This window comes from Dermochelys coriacea, chromosome 23 (assembly GCF_009764565.3).
Source record: "Dermochelys coriacea isolate rDerCor1 chromosome 23, rDerCor1.pri.v4, whole genome shotgun sequence".
In the NCBI taxonomy this organism is placed as follows: Eukaryota; Metazoa; Chordata; order Testudines; family Dermochelyidae; genus Dermochelys; species Dermochelys coriacea.
This window is the reverse complement of record NC_050090.1, coordinates 7577691-7592212: the sequence shown is the minus strand read 5'-3', so window position 1 is coordinate 7592212 and position 14522 is coordinate 7577691. Positions and strand designations below refer to the sequence as shown.

The 14522-nt window shown below is 56.2% G+C and overlaps 1 protein-coding gene across 4 annotated transcripts; it reads left to right on the top strand.

Annotated features, from left to right (window-relative positions):
- The first annotated feature begins 2857 nt into the window (after positions 1-2857).
- Positions 2858-14480, top strand: SULT2A1 (sulfotransferase family 2A member 1). 4 transcript variants are annotated; one of them, XM_043501293.1, is made up of 7 exons: positions 2858-3008; positions 7251-7419; positions 7841-8058; positions 10001-10127; positions 11268-11362; positions 12995-13175; positions 13513-14480. In XM_043501293.1, the coding sequence occupies exons 2-7, from the start codon at positions 7284-7286 to the stop codon at positions 13626-13628; spliced, it is 873 nt and encodes a 290-aa protein (XP_043357228.1). In that variant the 5' UTR covers positions 2858-3008; positions 7251-7283; the 3' UTR covers positions 13629-14480. The 4 variants fall into 4 exon arrangements, with proteins under 4 accessions (XP_043357228.1, XP_038237011.1, XP_043357227.1 ...); XM_038381083.2 differs by having other exon boundaries at positions 2859-3008; positions 7841-8049; XM_043501292.1 differs by lacking the exon at positions 2858-3008 and adding an exon at positions 5828-6116.
- The last annotated feature ends 42 nt before the right edge of the window (positions 14481-14522 follow it).

Genomic DNA, 14522 nt, shown 5'->3' with positions numbered 1-14522 from the left:
TCTGTGGGGCTCCTTTAATGACTGTTGCTGCTCCTCTGCCTGGCTGGGTTATTTGTGGCAGGAGCTATCAGTGGCCGGCTGAGAGAAACGGCTCTGACTAGGCATCTGCCCACCCAGGGCCACAGCAAGATGGCTGAGCACTGGGGAAAGTGGTTGGGAATGCCCTGCACCCTAGCACCTGGGCTGTCACAAAGGGGGAAGGGCCTGATCCACCAGCTAGGGAATGCAGTGCGGCTTTGCTGGCAGACAGGCGCTTATGGGGTCCGGTGGCAGCAGGTCTCTTGGGTGAAGGGCAGCCTGGCTCCATGCCTTGACCCTCAGTGACTCTGCATTTGGGGAAGGCATAAAGGGAGGGGGGGGCTCTAAGCCAGTGTCTCAGTCTTTCCAGACTACTGTACCCCTTTCAGGAGTCGCCTTTGTCTTGTGTACCTCCAAGTTTTATCTCACTGAAAAACTACTTGCTTACAAAATGAGACACAAATACAAAAGCGTCCCAGCACACAATTACTGAAAAATGGCTCCCTTTCTCATTTTTACCATACAATTATAAAATAAATCTATTGGAATATAAATATTGTATTACATTTCAGTGTATAATATATAGAGCAGTATAAACAAGTCATTGTCTGTATGAAATTAGTGCTTTTTATGTAGCCTGTTGTAAAACTAGGCAAATGTCTAGATAAATTGATATACTCCCTGGAAGACCTCCGAGTACCCCTAGGGGTACACGTATCTCTGGTTGAGAGCCATTTCTCTAAGCCACCTTCGTGCTCCCTTACTTGGTCCCTGGACAGCAACCTTGGGGTGTCTCATAAATATCAAGGGAAGGGTTACCACCTTTCTGTATACAGTGCTATAAAATCCCTCCTGGCCAGAGGCAAAGTCCTTTTACCTATAAAGGGTTAAGAAGCTCAGGTAACCTGGCTGACACCTGACCCAAAACGACCAATGAAGGGACAAGATACTTTCAAATCTGGAGGGGGGGGAAAGGCTTTTGTCTGTCTGTGTGAGACCTTTGCTGGGAACAGATCAAGGAGGCAAGCCCTCCAACTCCTGTAAAGTTAGTAAGTAATCTAGCTAGAAAATGCATTAGGTTTTCTTGGTTTTGGCTTGTGAAATTCACTGTGCTGGAGGAAATGCGTATTTCTGTTTGTGTGTCTTTTTGTAATTTAAGGTTTTGCCTAAAGGGATTCTCTATGTTTTGAATCTGACGGCCTGTAAGATTATCTTCCATTCTAATCTTACAGAGTTGTTCTCTTATCTTTTTTGTTCTTCTAATAAAGTCCTGTTTTAAGAATCTGATTGGGTTTTTTGGGTCTTAAAATTCCAAGGCTGGTTTGTGCTCATCTTGTTTATTCTCAAGCCTCCCCAGGAAAGGGGGTATAAGGGCTTGGGGGGATATTTTAGGGAAATAGGAACTCCAAGTGGTCCTTTCCCTGATTGTTTGTTAAATCACTTGGTGGTGGCAGCGTTTAATCCAAGGTCAGAGACTGTGCCTTGGGGAAGTTTTAACCTAAGGTAGTAGAAATAAGCTTAGGGGGTCTTTTCATGCAGGTCCCCACACCTGTACCCTAGAGTTCAGCGTGGGGAAAGAACCCTGACAGGTGGCTCTAACTCACACTCTGCTCCCCTGTGGCTGCTGGGGTGCAGAGAACAGCTACTACGCAATGCATTCTGGCCATACCCCTGTGCTGCCCCCCAGCCAGGGGCTGGGCACACCCCTCATGCCAGGCTGGCTTTGCCAAGGCTCCTGCACTGAGCTGTCTGAGGCGTGAAAGGCCAGCTCAGCCCCTGTTTACGAAAGGCAGCCAGGTGGGAGGGTGGCAGACGGTCTGGTTTGTGTCCCTAAGAAGAGCTGAGATACGGTGTCCTGCTGGCATAGCAATGTGCCCAGAGAGTCTGGAAATGGGATTCAAAAGTCACCAAAATGTGCCTGATCAGTTTTTGCCAACAGGATGGGGCAGCCACCCATAGCCGGCTGATGTGTACCTTTGGGGAGGCGGGGCGGGGGGCATGCACCACACTGGAGTGCAGGGATGGGGCAGCAGACTGGAAGGAGCAAGCTTCACCGTCATGGCTGCTGCCCCCACTGTCTTGTGGGATCCCTCATGACGCTGTTGGGCCTTCGAGATCCTGAAAGGGGACCTGACTGGACTGGGAGGGAGGGAGGGCGGGCAAAGCATAGCTTAGCCAAGGGGCACTGCACTAGGCCCCTCCCTGCAGCCTGGACACAGGCATTGAATACAGTGAGATGGTCAGGGCTCAGCTCACACCCCTCTCATCAGCATCTCCCTGTAGCTGGCATAGGCAGGGAGCTGCTCCAGGTGCTGGCTTTGGGGATCCCATTCCCAGCTGCCATCTCTCCCCACACATCACACAGGGAGCGCAAGTGCCAAGCTAGCCTTTGGGAATTGCAGTGTGTGCCTGTGATTTTCTAGGCACCTAAAAGGCAAGCATTGCAACCCTCAGCGTCACAATGCCCAAGTCCCTCCGTAGATCCTGGCATACATGACTCACTAGCCCTAACACAGGGGCTCTGTAGGCTGGAGGAGTGTATTCCTCCCTGCTTACAACCTGAGGGCTTGTCTACACTACACAGCCTTGGATGGTATAGCTATGCCAGCAACACACACCAGTGGAGATGCAGCTTGAGCTGACAGAGGGCATTCCTCTGCCGACATAGCTACACCCCGGCCCCTTACAGCATTAGCGACGCTGACAGAGTTGTGCAGAGCTGAGTCTAGGGCGGGGAGTGGGGGGGTTGTATTGCAGAGCAGGCCTGAGCAATGCTGCTCTATTGCATGCTCTGTGGTTTGCTGCTCCGGGCTGAGCAGACTCTAGGTGAAGTCCTTGCTTTTCAGGCGCCTCCCTTGGCTTCCTGCACAGCTGCCAACAACAAGGCTGTTTAAAGACCCCACCCACTGCACTTCCTGGAGGGTTTCACACAGAAACATGCTTCCTCTGCACAACCCTGGGACAATCCGGGCTGGACACTGCACCTTTAGGTGCCTGGTGAAACAACTTTTCAGCCTCTCTCCCTTGCCAAGTTCATCCCTGGCCGTGCTGGGGGCCAAGCCATGTCGCTGGTGCTTGTTTCCTCGCTATAAGAAGTGTGACTTTTGGCAGTGGCTTCTGATGATGGTCAGACTCTGGCTGCAGTGAGAGCGGAGGCTGCCCATCAGATCGGCAGCGTCACCAGCCTTTTATTAAGTGTCTCCAGGGGCCAGTTCTCCCAAGGAGCCAGGAGGTGGGATGGAATGGAACCTGGGGAATGGCCGTGCTCCAGACACGGCAGCTAGCTCATCCTTGGGGCTTCCGGGCAGGTCCCTGGGCATAGTCAGCCAAGTTTGCTGGTGGGGGAGCAGAACTGGCGAGAGAGAGACCCAGATCTCCAGAACGGCTCAGCACCCACAGGTATGGCTTTATCCACAGGGCTCCTTCGGTGCTGAGCCCTTCCAGAGATCCTGGCCCTCACAGCCAGAGATGGATGAAGTTTCCCTGGGGCCCTAGGCCAGAGCAAGTGGGGGCGCCTCCTGCCCCCTTCTGCCTACGGCCCAGCCCAAGTTCGGCCCCTTCCGCCTGCGGGTCCTACCCATACCCCACCCTTTTCTGCCCCTTCCTCAGGCCCGCCCCGTTCCACCCCAGATCCCCCCCTAAATTCCCTCTAAGCCATGTGGCCGCACAGCAGCCTATTAAACGCTGCACAGGTACTCAGGGCTGTGATGGGGAGAGATGCCTCCCCCCCCCTTCCCCGGACCTACCACGGCGGGAAGATGTGCCCTTCCCCCAGCCCCAACCTGGGCCTGCAGCAGCAGGGAGAGGTGCCTCTCCCACCCCAGCCCAGGTGCTGCTGAGGCAAGAGAGAGCTGAGGGGAATCCTCTCTCCACGCTGCAGCCCCGGGGAAGCCTATGCCCTAAACCCCTCATCCTTGGCCCCACTCCAGAGACCACACCCCCCCCAACTGGAGCCCTCACCCCCCCACACACAACTCAACCCTTTGCCCCAGCCCTGAGCCCTCTCCCACACACCAAACCCCTCGGCCCCAGCCCTGCCACATGAATTTTGTTGTGTGCATCAATATGGAGGTGATGTGCACATAACAATATTCATTCCACATGTGTGGGAAAAATTAGAGGGAACACTGGTCCCCATTCCACCCCCCCCCAATTGCAGCCTTGCAATCCCTTTTTGCTCCTTTCTGCCCCACCCCCTCCACTGTGGCCCCAAGACTAGAGAAGCTCTGTCCCTGCAACACGGCCCAGGGCCGCAGCAGGGAGCGAGAGCTCCTCCAGCCCCAGGGCTGCAGTGGGGGTCCGGGTGCTGGGGCTTCCACCACTACCCCCTGCGCTTTCTGCAGGGGACCAGGGCCGGGGCACTGGAACTCCTTCCACTTCGTCTGCTTGGTGTTTTTGCCGGAGAGCGGGTTGGGCATGGGGGGCTTGCCCTGCCACCCTCCACCTTCTGCTGGGGATGGGTGAGGGGACAAAACAGGGGGGCTTCCTCCATCCCATGGCTTCTGCTAGGGATGGGGGCTTCCCTCACCCTGGTCTGCTACTGCAAATAATTTTTTCCAGGGTGCCCCCCACTTGGCCAGGGCCCCTAGGCCCAGGCCCCGGCAGTCCAGTGGCTAATCCACCACTGCTCACAGCCAGGGCTCCCCTTTTTCTCTGCCTCCTCCACACTTGGAGGATCCTTCATGCTCAGGCACAGACCGGGGATCCTGAATCTGCCCTTTGAGCAAGGCTCATTTATTGTTTAATACTTATCTGGCAGTAGCACTAGCAGCTGTGTGACCGTGGTGCCAAGTGCTGGACATGTACACACACCCCTACATGTGGCCCAGGCCCTACACAAACAAAGCAAAGCACCTTGGGCCTGATTTTTAGGCACCTGAAGACACAGAGCAGTGCCCAGCTGTGCCAAGGTGCTTTTGAAAATCTCACAAAATCTCACCTATCTGCATCTCTGGCCACCAAAATACCCTTGAAAATCCGGCCCTTAGCCCCGCTCACCCTGCCCTCTGGCTGCAGACAGCTGTCCTGACACCGGCAGCGAACCCCTGCTAGGGAAGCTGAGGTGGAGGCATGGTGTAGACGAGAGTGGGCCAGAGGTGTCTGGTCCCAGCCTGGCCTCACTGCTCTCTGGCTTGGCATTGCCGCCTGCCTGTGCCATACCCTGCTTGTCCCTGCTTCTGCAGCATCTGCATCCTCCCCTGCTTCTCCCAGAGCCACCCCAGCCGGGGAGCAAGTGACAGCTTCCTAATTTAGCACCGGACACCCAGGGCGGCTTCTTGGTGACACTCAGTGCCTCTGGCAGCATAAAGGGGCCTGAGAGAGGGAGAGTCAGCCCCTGGAATGGGGCCAGCTGTGGCTATACAGGGGTGTCCCCAGGGCCAGTGAGGGTTACAGTGGTAACCAATCCTTGGTCGCTCACTGTTAAAACAAGAACCCGTTCAGTGTGGTCTGGGATATCCTGCCGAGTCCCCTGAGAAGAATCCCCATTGAAACCCCTTTCAACCTTTTATGGAGCACACAGACAACGCTCTGTGCCCATCTTCTCCCGGCCCTTCCTGCTGGCTCTGAATGGGAACAGCAGCCACCCCAGCCATTCCTGTCTAGGTTTGTCTGTCTCTTGCCCTCTCTCTCTCAGACTGCGTCCATACACTCCATCTTCTCTCTCCTTCCCCCCCACACACCCCTTCTATCTCTATCCCCATCCACCTTCTCCCATTCTCGGCCCCTGCCGCACACCTACCCCCTCAGCTGGTTTCTGTGGGCAGGCTGTGGTGCACGGGCAGAGAATGGGGTAGGGATCTCTGGCCCTATGTGTGTCTCCACCTCTGTGCTCGGGAAGGGGCTGACCACCTGGACTTTGTCTCGCCTGGAAATCATTGGCCTCAGGGGCTGGGCAGGGCCTGGCTCCCTGATCCCTCCCCGTGGCAGACCTTCGTCCCCACATCTCCGAGAGCTGTGCCAGGCCAGGGTTTGGGGTACTGCAGAGAGACCGTCTGTTCTGGCCTCTCTTCCCTGGCAGGGGTCGATCCCCTGAGCTCCCAGGGACCTCACACCCTGACTGTTGCCTCCCACACCCCCAGGCAGAGCCATCTGGGCAGGTGAGTACATGGCTTGCAGAGGAGGGAGACTATAACCAGGGGCCTGGCAGGGCTGGAGCAAGCACTCCTCAGTGCAGTCAGCCATTAATCCTTGCAAGGGGGAAAGCTCTTTTCTGGGGAGGGGTGCCCAGCAGAGAGGGGGCTGGGTAGAGGGTAACCGGGGGAGGGGTGCCCAGCAGAGAGATGTGCGTGGGGCACCCACTGCAGTGGTGAGGCATGCTCAGGGTTGGGGCTGGGTAGGAGATGCCCATGGGAGCTTGTAGCAAAGCAACAACTCACTGGTGCAGCACCTCCTGCTGGTGTCTGGGAATTAGCTCTTTCCCAGCTCTGGAGCACCTCCTTCTGGTCAGTGTCTCACCTGCCTTAGGCCCCATATCCCTCACAGACCCCAGTGCCCTTTACCTCAGGGTGCCCCAGCAGTACCCCCACACTCTGGGTCTCCCCTCCCACAGGAACCCCCAACCCTCTAAGCCCACCTCACCAGGGCAGACTGCAGTCTGTAATGGCCACTCATCATTGGCAAGGGGATTGGATCTGCTGCCTCTGTCTCTCCCCAGGCTGCCCCTCTCCACCCCAGAACCTTTGTGGGCCTTCAACAAAACCTGCAGCCTGGGGTTTTATCAGGCTGGAGCTGCCCAGCTCCCTTGGCCCTTTCCTAGCTCTGCTCTGCTCTGCTCTGCTCTGCTTCAGGCACCTTGCTCCCAGGCAACCAGGTCCTTCTCAATCCAGGGCTAGAGTCAAATTCCTCTAGTGTCTGGCTCACAGCCCCTTTATAGGGCCAGCTGTGGCCTGACTGGGCTGGCCACACCTGTGGTCAGCTACTCCCTCAGCTACTTTCACTCCTTTTCCCAGTTGCAGCCCGCTCCAGGGCTGCATATCAGCGCTGTCCAGGCAGTGAAGAAACGGGGGGAGCGATGGGTCTGTAGTCAGGTAGATGCAGGCCCAATGCCCCCTTGGCAGGGTGTACAGTGCTGTGCAGGAGGGGAGATGGGTCTGCAGGAGGGTTGATGCAAGGCCCGATGCCCTGTGGCAGGATGCACAGTGCTGGAAGGGGGAGGAGGGCGGGAGATGGGTCTGCAATCAGGTAAATGCAGGCCCTTGCACATGGTGACAGGCTCCTGCATCTCCCTGCAGGGCTGGTCATCTCAGGCATTGCGAGGCCGGGCAATGGCAGTAGAGTATGTCACATACCAGGGCATCAAGTTCCCCCCTGCATATAACTCTGAACAGAGCCTGCGCTTCGCCCACAAGGAGTTCCAGGTGCAGGATGATGATGTCTTCAACGTCACCTACCCCAAATCAGGTAGGGTACTGCAGGCATGGATGGGGGATCATCCCGGGTCAGGGTGGTGGGAGAGGGCCCTGGGAAGGAGGGGAGGGGTAACCTGTTATCCTAGAATCCGGTTATGTGGGGCATGGGGAGGGCTGGGTGTGGCCAGCGCAGCTATCAGGGAGAGGATGGGGAGGGCTGAGTGTGTCTGGGGTGTCTATTGGGGGTTGGGGATGGCTCAGGGGCACTGAGATGGCTATAGGGGATGGCGTGAGGAGGCTTGGATGGCTATGGGGAGGACGGTGAGGAGGGCTATAGGAGAAGGCTGGGAGGGCTATAGGGGCAGTGGTGGGGCTCAGCCCTGTGGGCTCCACTGGCCCAGGGAGGCATGCTGTGCCCAGAAACAGCTCCACACCCCACAAGGCGCCTTTGACAGAAACTCCCTGTCTCCCAGGCACAGTGTGGATGATCGAGATCTTGAGCCTGATCCGCAGTGGCGGGGACCCAGCCTGGAACCGAGCCGTCCTCAACTCCACCCGTGTGCCCTGGTTCACTACCCGCCTGGGGCTGGAGTCTGCACTGAGCTATCCCCGACCCCGTCTGTTGACCTGCCACCTCCCCATCCAGCTCTTCCCCACATCCTTCTTTGGCTCCAGGGCCAAGGTGGGCCAGGCAGGCTGCGCATGGGGGTTACAGTACAGAGCCGGGAGGGGGTTATGATTCAAAGCTGGGGTGGCAAGGGCTAAGATGCAGATCCATAGTGTGACAGGTCCTCCCCAGGGTGCCACCTGGAACTGGAGTACAGCCAAGCCTTCTGTTTTACCAATCTGGGTACCCTCTCACACTGTGATGTTGTGGCAAGCTGCAAAGCCCTCCAAGCTTGCACTCACAGCAACATCCACAGGCAGTGGCCACACCAGCTGTGTTCATGAATGCTCTACCAGCCAACAATAGAGAGGCTACAGCCAAAATATTCCCCAGACTAGGACCCCAGAGCTGTACCGTCTTGCCCTAGTCAAAAACATGAACAATATATTAGTTATTACCCAGTCTTCCCCTCCCTCAATGTGGAGAGGAATAACACAAAGCCTTTGTTAACTGAGCTGAGATTTCCACACCCCCCCAAGAACTTCACTTAAACCACACTGTTTTATATATAAAATATAAAATTGATTTATTAACCACAGAAATGTAGATTTTAGGTGATTATAAATGATAGCAAACAGATCAAAGATAGTTACCATAAGAAATAAAACAAAAATGCAATCTAAGCCTAATATACTAAATAGGATTTGAATCAAGCAGTGTCTCACCCTGTTACATAGTACAAGCAATTTGCTGATGTTTCATACACAGGCAGGGCTTTCTTCTTTCCTGCCTGGCACCAGGCACCTGCCTGTCCCCCAATTCAGTCTTTTCCTCTGGTATTCTTGGGTATTGTGTTGTAGGGAGAGTGAGGTCCTGTCATGATTTCACTTCCCCCTTTTATATCTTCTTCCAAATTACTGGAAAGCTCTTTTGCTGAGTCAAACGGTTCCCATTGTCTGGTGCTATCTCTGAGAGGTTTCTGTTCTACACAGTTCCTGGGGTAATCCTTGTGAGTGTGTGTATTTCCTCAATAGGTCATCAACACTGTTTGGCCTTTTTATTGTTGCACCTCAAAGGCTGCTTGTGGGTGTCCCCAAACTTACAAGTTTCAGTGGCACACACATCGCCAAATTTCATAACTTCGCATACAATCATAGCACATAGAATTTAACAGGATATTAATGTTCAACAGATTAAGACTTTTAGAATGACACCTCACAAGGCATGCTTTGTACAAAATCTATCCGAATCATATCACCATGGTGAATATGGGTGCAGAATGTCTCTTTGGGGTGCAGAGTGTCACACATAGGGAGTAGGGTGTGGGGCATGTGCCTTAAGCTTGTGCCTGAATTCCAAGTGCTTTAACGCTGCCCCCATGGAGCAACGGGTGTTTACCTGGCTCTGGGGCCAATGGCTGGACACCCGAGGACAGTCAAGCCAGGAGGGTGATGCTGGCAGCTCTGCTCTGCAGAGCGCTTCAGGGGCTCCCTGATCTGTAGGAGAGGTAATAGGAGAACAGCATTTCCTGTGCCAGTCCCTGCCCTTTGCCCCCCAGCCTATGTCTTGGTCCGACCCAGGGGTGGATTAATGATTTTGCCACCCCTAGCCCCTGAAATAATTGCCACCCCCCCAGCAGCTCCCCGCGCCACCCACCCCAGCTCACCTCCGCTCCGACTCCTGAGCACGCCGCCAGGTGCTGCTTCTCCCCACTCCCTGCCAGTGCTTGTGCACGAAGCAGGTTTGCGAAGGAGGGGGGAAGAGGGGGGAATGCGGCGCACTCAGGAGAGGAGGCGGGCCGGGGTGGGGATTTGGTGAAGGAGTGGAGACCAATAGGGGCAGGGAGGGGGTGGGGAAGGGGTGGAGTTGGGGTGGGGGCGGAGGGCGTGAACCGGCACGGGGGGAAGCAGCCTCTGGCTGCTATTATAAATTTGCCACCTCTGCAAATTTGCTGCCCTAGGCCTAGGCCTTGTTGGCCTAGGCGCTAATACGCCGCTGGTCCGACCCTGCCTGCGCTCCCCTCCAGGTGGTCTACACACTCCGCAATCCCAAGGACGTCCTGGTCTCCTATTTCTATTTCTCCAAGATGTGCAGCTCGTACGAGGATCCCGAGTCCTTTGAGCAGTTCCTGCGGGACTTTCTGAGCGGGGATGGTGAGTGCGGCTTCAGGGCCAGGGACGTCTTGGGACATGGGAGGTGACATACCAGATTCAAGCCTGGCCAGCCCCAGACGCAGACTGCCCCACATTGCTGCCCCACATTGCTGGGCAGGGAGCAGATCCCAATGACTCCACAATCCCATCACTCTGCAGCCTTGAGCAGTGGTATGTGGCGGGGTATTCACCAGGGCTCTCTGGTCCCAGCTCCTGCCCCTAGCCATTCCCTGGGGGCAGAGAGGGTTCTCAGGGCACGGGCCTAATGGTATTGGGACTCTTTAGTCTCATCTCATTAGGGTGACATGAGCAGCAAGTCCATCACATGTCAAACTAACTGCACAGCTACATAGTGGGGAATAACTGGCTAGGGGGTGGCACTGCTGCAAAGAATCTGAGGGTTAGAGTGACTCACGAATTCAACGTGAGTCAGCAATGGGACAGCTGCACAAAAGGCTGCTATCGTTCTGGGGGATGTTAACAAGAGTGTTCGTCTGCCAGAGCATTGCCCTGCACTAGGCACTGGTGAGGTGTCAGCTGGGGGACTGTGTCCTTAGGAAAGACGGGAAGAAACTGAGGAGAGTCCAGAGAAGAGCAACAAAGGTTCAAAGAGGTTTGGCAACCTCGGCCTATGAGGAAAGGTTGGAAGAATAGGGCATGTTCAGTCCAGAGGGGAGGAAGCTGGGGGGGGACCGGAGAACAGTCTGCAAATATGGGAAAGGTTTCTGTAAAGAGGATGGGGATCCACTGTTCTCCGTGTTCACCCAGGGGAGGACAAGAAGGAATCCGCTCAATGTGCAGCAAGGCAGATGTAGGTTAGATAGTAGGACAAACTTTCCAAGGATACCTCAGCTCTGGAACAGGTGACTCTGTGGGATCTTGTCACTGGAGGTTTCCAAGAACAGGTTGAACAAACCCCTGCCAGGGCTGATCTAGGGTGACTCGTCCCTGCCTTGCCGCAGAGGGATGGACGTGATGACCTCTTGAGGGCCCTTCCAGCCTGACATTTCTAGGAGTCTCCATTGGAGTGTCTCCTCGCAGCCTGGCAGGAACATTCCCTGCCCATATGAGAGTCCCCGCTGTGCTGACTCTCTGGCTGACATTCACAGCCCCACCCCTCTCTGCTCTCTGCCCCTGCAGTGCCCCACGGATCCTGGTTTGATCATGTCAGAGGCTGGATGGAAATGAAGGGCAAAAATAATTTCTTCTTCATCACTTACGAAGAGCTGCAGCAGGTAAAGTGACCCAACCACATCCCCCGCTGTTGTAGACTGGCCATAGCTCTACTGGAGTCAATCGGCCAGCTCCCCGGCTGGGGTAAATCAGGAGTAACTGAACTGGAGTCAATGATGCTGATTCCCCTAACTCCTCATGATGTAAATCAGGAGTCACCCCGTTAAGGTCCAGTAGGCTGCGCCATGTGAACCAGTGGGAGTGCGGGAGTGAATCAGCTCCATGCCTGTCCAGCTGCTCCATTGACATCCATGTTTCACAGCATTTCAGTGCAGACATAATCCAGGGTTTGGAAATTGTCCTCATCCCCCAGCCCTGTCTGCCAGGCCCTGCCCTGGTTACTGTCACTATCCCCTAGGGTTGTCAATCCTAGCATTGGCTGGGAGTCTCCCAGATTCAGCATTGGTTTCCCAGTGACTACTGAAAGCAATCCAGGAGATTTAAATAGGATATTTTGAGAAAATGACATTACGTAATGGGGGGGGGAATCTCCCAGAATAGCTTCAGTCGGGGGGGCTCTTCTGGGCCAAGCTCTGGTTACTGTAACCATCCCTGTCTGCCAGGTGGGGGGGAGCTCTGCTGGGCCAGGCCCCGGTTACTGTAACCGTCCCTGGCTGCCCCCTCCCTCACTCACTTTCACCGGGTTGGGGCAGGGGGTTGGGGTGCAGGATGGGGTGCGGGAGAGATTCAGAGTGTGAGAGGCAGCTTCAGGCTGTGCCTGGGGGAGAGCATTGGGGTGCAGGAGGGGATGCAGGATGCAAGCTCTGGGAGGGAATTTGGATGCTGGAGGGGGCTCAGGGCTGAGTGAGGCAGTTGGGGTGCAGGCTCTGGGAGGGGGCTCTGGGCTTGGTCAAGGGATTAGGGAGTTTGAAGGGGTGAGGGGTGTGGGCTTTGGGAGGCAGTTGGGTTCAGGAGGGGGCTCCAGAGGGTTGGGGTGCAGGCGGAGGTGCGTGCTCTAGCCAGGTGGCACATACCTTGGGTGACTCCCAGTTGGGGGGCAGCAGGGTGAGGCAGGCTCCCTGCCCCTGTGCTGCTCCCAAAAGCAGCCAGAACATCCCTGCGGCCCCTTGGGGGGGCAGGGGGCTCTGCATGCTGCCCCTGCCTGCAGGCACCACCCCCACAGCTCCCATTGGTGCAGTTCCCGGCCAATGGGAGCTATGGGAGTTGGTACATGGGGCACAGGGAACATGCAGAGACCTCCTGTCCTCCCCGCCAGGGGGCGGGGGGGACATGTTGCCAATTCCGGCAGCAGTGCAGGGCGAGGGCAGGCAGGGAGCCTGCCTTATCCCGCTGCACCACTGGACTTTTAGCACCTAAAATCTCGTAGCCTCCAGGAGATAGAGCCCAATTCTGGGAGACTCCTGGCAAAACCCGGAGGATTGACAACCCTAGTCACCACCTGCCCAGGGCAGCATAGGGGGCTCTGCCAGGTTGTGCCATGGTTACTGTCACTGCCTGCCAAGGGCAGCATAGGGGGGGCTCTGCTAGGCCAGGCCCCAGGTAATGTCACCGACCCTGTCTGCCAGAGGTTGGGGGGGCTCTGCTATGCCACGCCCCAATTACTGTCACTGGGAGCAGCGTGGGGGGCTCTGCCAAGCCGTGCTATGGTTACTGAGGCTGTTGTTTTCCCTCAGGACCTGAGGGGCAGCGTGCGGCGACTCTGCCAGTTCCTGGAGCAGGAGCTGGATGAGGGAGCTATCACATCGGTGGTGAAGAACGCCTCCTTCAGGGCCATGCAGGAGAACAAGATGTGCAACTCGACGCTACTCCCCGGGGACATCATGGATCAGGAGAAGGGCACGTTCCTGAGGAAGGGTGAGGAGATGGATGCCCTAGGGCACTGCCTCCCAAGCTGCTGGGGTGGTGAGTCTGCGCCCCCCAGTAGTGACAGTGAGGGGAGCTGCTGTGAGCCAGCCCCATGGGGTTGACCCCATCTCTGGGGGAGCCAGGCTCTGGCAACCCCACTGCAGCCCTCCAGGAGGATAAACCAGGGAGCAGAGCCAGGAGTGCTTGCTGGGAACTGGGTGGGCTTAGCCCCTCCTTCTGGGAGCAAGCTCCCCTTGATGTGCAGGGTGCGGGAAGAGACGCTCTGACCCAACCCCTCGCTGGCCACGGTGCAAATCCTGAGTTGACGCCTCTCTTGATTTCACAGGCATCTGTGGGGACTGGAAGAACCATTTCACGGTGGCACAGAGCGAGGCCTTCGACAGGATCTACCAAGACCAGATGGGGGGCCTGATGGAGGCGTTCCCATGGAGTGCATGTTAGGAATGAACAGCGGAAATAAAGCAAAGCATGGAACCACCGGGAGCCAGGCTGAGTTACTGAGGACGGCTGTCTGCCATGGTTCACACAGGCCATGGGAGGGCATGGCTCCGGCCTAGCAGGATGGACCAGTGCCAGGAGCATTGCCCGGCTCAGCTGTCCTCTGCCAGCACTGCCTCCAACACCCCTTCATCCCAACAGGTGCCTGAGTCAGCCTGGCCCCAGCCTCCTGGGGCCCATTGCATCTCCAATTGCCCCTGTGACTGTGTCCAGCTGCAGCCTCCACCCACTGCAGTGTGCTCTGTCAGTGTCTCCTGGATTAAAGATCCCTTGGCCCTGTGACATCCCCCTGAACTTTCTCAGCAACCGCTACATAGACTGAGCCCCTCATGCTCGGTCACATTCTGGGGGTGAGGGGTTGTGTCACCGCCTGCCCTGTAACTCTGGGTGCCTTAAATGTTCTGTTGCTGAGGCTCACAATCTGGACACCCATAGCCAGCAGATAAGCATGCAGGGCCCTGAGTGTCTATGTGCTGTTCAGCCCTGGGGCAGCGCTCAGGCCCCCATAGCCTGCCTACAGCACAGCAGCCCCACCCTGCTCTCTGCCAGCTTGGTTACTATGTGCAGGGGGACCCCAGCATTTTCCTAGTCCCGAATTTGCCCCAACCATCTGCCCCACAGTGGCCAGCCCTCACCTGGCCAGCTCAGAGAAATACCACAGCTGACTGAGCCTTTAGAGAGAGACAAAAGCACAGCCTCAGACTTTCACTGGAGTGAACAGTCACTTCACTTCAAACTCAGCTCTGGGCTGGTTTACATTAAAAGCAAAATGAGATGATTAAATTAAAAGGTTTTGTTCAACATCTTTATTAATGATCTGGATGATGGGAGGGATTG

Excerpts from the sequence above, each read along its gene's own strand:
- SULT2A1 (XM_043501293.1), top strand. The coding sequence starts at position 7,284 with ATGGCAGTAGAGTATGTCACATACCAGGGCATCAAGTTCCCCCCTGCA. Across the intron at positions 11,363-12,994 it reads CTTACGAAGAGCTGCAGCAG|GACCTGAGGGGCAGCGTGCG; the intron begins GTAAAGTGACCC and ends GTTTTCCCTCAG. Across the intron at positions 13,176-13,512 it reads GGGCACGTTCCTGAGGAAGG|GCATCTGTGGGGACTGGAAG; the intron begins GTGAGGAGATGG and ends TTGATTTCACAG.